Here is a 1,180-nt window from a genome sequence, read left to right as displayed (position 1 = left end):
CCGCCGCGGCGGGCCCGCGCGTGGCGGCGGCGGGGGCTGTGGACAGTGCGCACGCAGGCGTCGTCGGCGCCTCGGCCGCCGCGGCGCTGTCGGCGGCGGGCGGCCAGGTGCTCCCCGGCCTGCTGGGCGGCGGCGGCGTTGAGGTGGCGACGAGCTCGGGGGCGTTTGCTGCCTCGCGGCGGATGGGGACGGCCGCGGTGGGGGCGATGGCGCTCGAGCTGGTTGAAGATGAGGGGTCAGACAACGAGGGCGGTGCGGCCTCCGGCCGTGTCAAGGCCAGCAGCGGCCGCGCCAGAGCCGCGGCCGCCGCTAGGGCGGCGCACGGCGTGCAAGGCAGCAACGTATGGCGGCGCGTGTGGGAGGAGGGGGGGCGGCTGGTGCTGGTGGTGCACGATGAGGCGGCGTCCTCCAAGCACAACCTCGTGGAGGTTGAGATCATTAGGCGCATCATGGAGGTGAGGGCCGGGTCACTTCAAGAGTCGCATGCTTATCGCCCACTGGGAGGGGGCAGATGATGAGAAGCGGTTGTGGCGGGCTCTGGCCACCGAGTCTGTTTGTAAGGCTGGGTGAGGCTCTGGCTGTTGGTTTTCAGCCACTCCATAGTATCAGCGTCCTGCCATTCTAGGGTGGGCAAGCAGGAGTTGCAAGTGGCCCGCCCCCATCACCTTCCCCTTTGCCGCCATCGCCAGGCGGCGCCAGAGGGGGAGCTGTTCCAGCCTGGCCGCGTCGCCGTCATGAGCCCCCATCGCGCACAGTGCGGCGCCCTCAAGCGCGTGCTCGCGGCGCCGGGCGACCCCGCCGCCCCCGGACGCCGCGGCGTCGGCGACGCGCCCGGCGGCCTGCCGGCGCACTTCAAGATGATCGACACCGTCGAGAAGCTGCAGGGGCAGGAGGCGCCCGTGGTGATCTACGGCGCCACCGCCAGCTGCCCCGCGGCCCTCGCCGCCAACAGCGACTTCTACTCCAGCCTCCACCGCTCCAACGTGGCCCTGTCGCGCGCGCGGGAGCGGCTGGTTGTCGTGGTATCAAGCGGGATGCTGGGGTTTGCCCCCGGCAGCGTGGGGCAGTACAGGGACCTCGGGCTCTGGAAGGAGCTGCGGCGCGCGTGCAGCGCAGCGCTTGGGGAGGCGTCGGCGCTCGGGCATTGCGTGCGCGTGTTTGCCGCGGCGCCGGCGGTTGC

General features: G+C 72.3%; 1 protein-coding gene across 1 annotated transcript in view; it reads left to right on the top strand.

The window, feature by feature from the left end:
• The window catches only part of MNEG_1950 (hypothetical protein), a gene marked incomplete at both ends in the record, with an annotated part of 7,511 nt that overhangs the window by 5,896 nt on the left and 435 nt on the right, over positions 1 to 1,180 (top strand). The window contains 2 exons of the mRNA XM_014049574.1: positions 58 to 455; positions 690 to 1,066. Of these exons, the coding sequence (XP_013905028.1) occupies positions 58 to 455; positions 690 to 1,066 (775 nt within the window). The remainder of the gene's footprint in view (positions 1 to 57; positions 456 to 689; positions 1,067 to 1,180) is intronic.

The sequence above is a fragment of the Monoraphidium neglectum genome, assembly GCF_000611645.1.
Source record: "Monoraphidium neglectum strain SAG 48.87 unplaced genomic scaffold scaffold00208, whole genome shotgun sequence".
Lineage (NCBI taxonomy): Eukaryota > Viridiplantae > Chlorophyta > Chlorophyceae > Sphaeropleales > Selenastraceae > Monoraphidium > Monoraphidium neglectum.
This window is presented reverse-complemented; position numbering and strand designations above follow the sequence as displayed.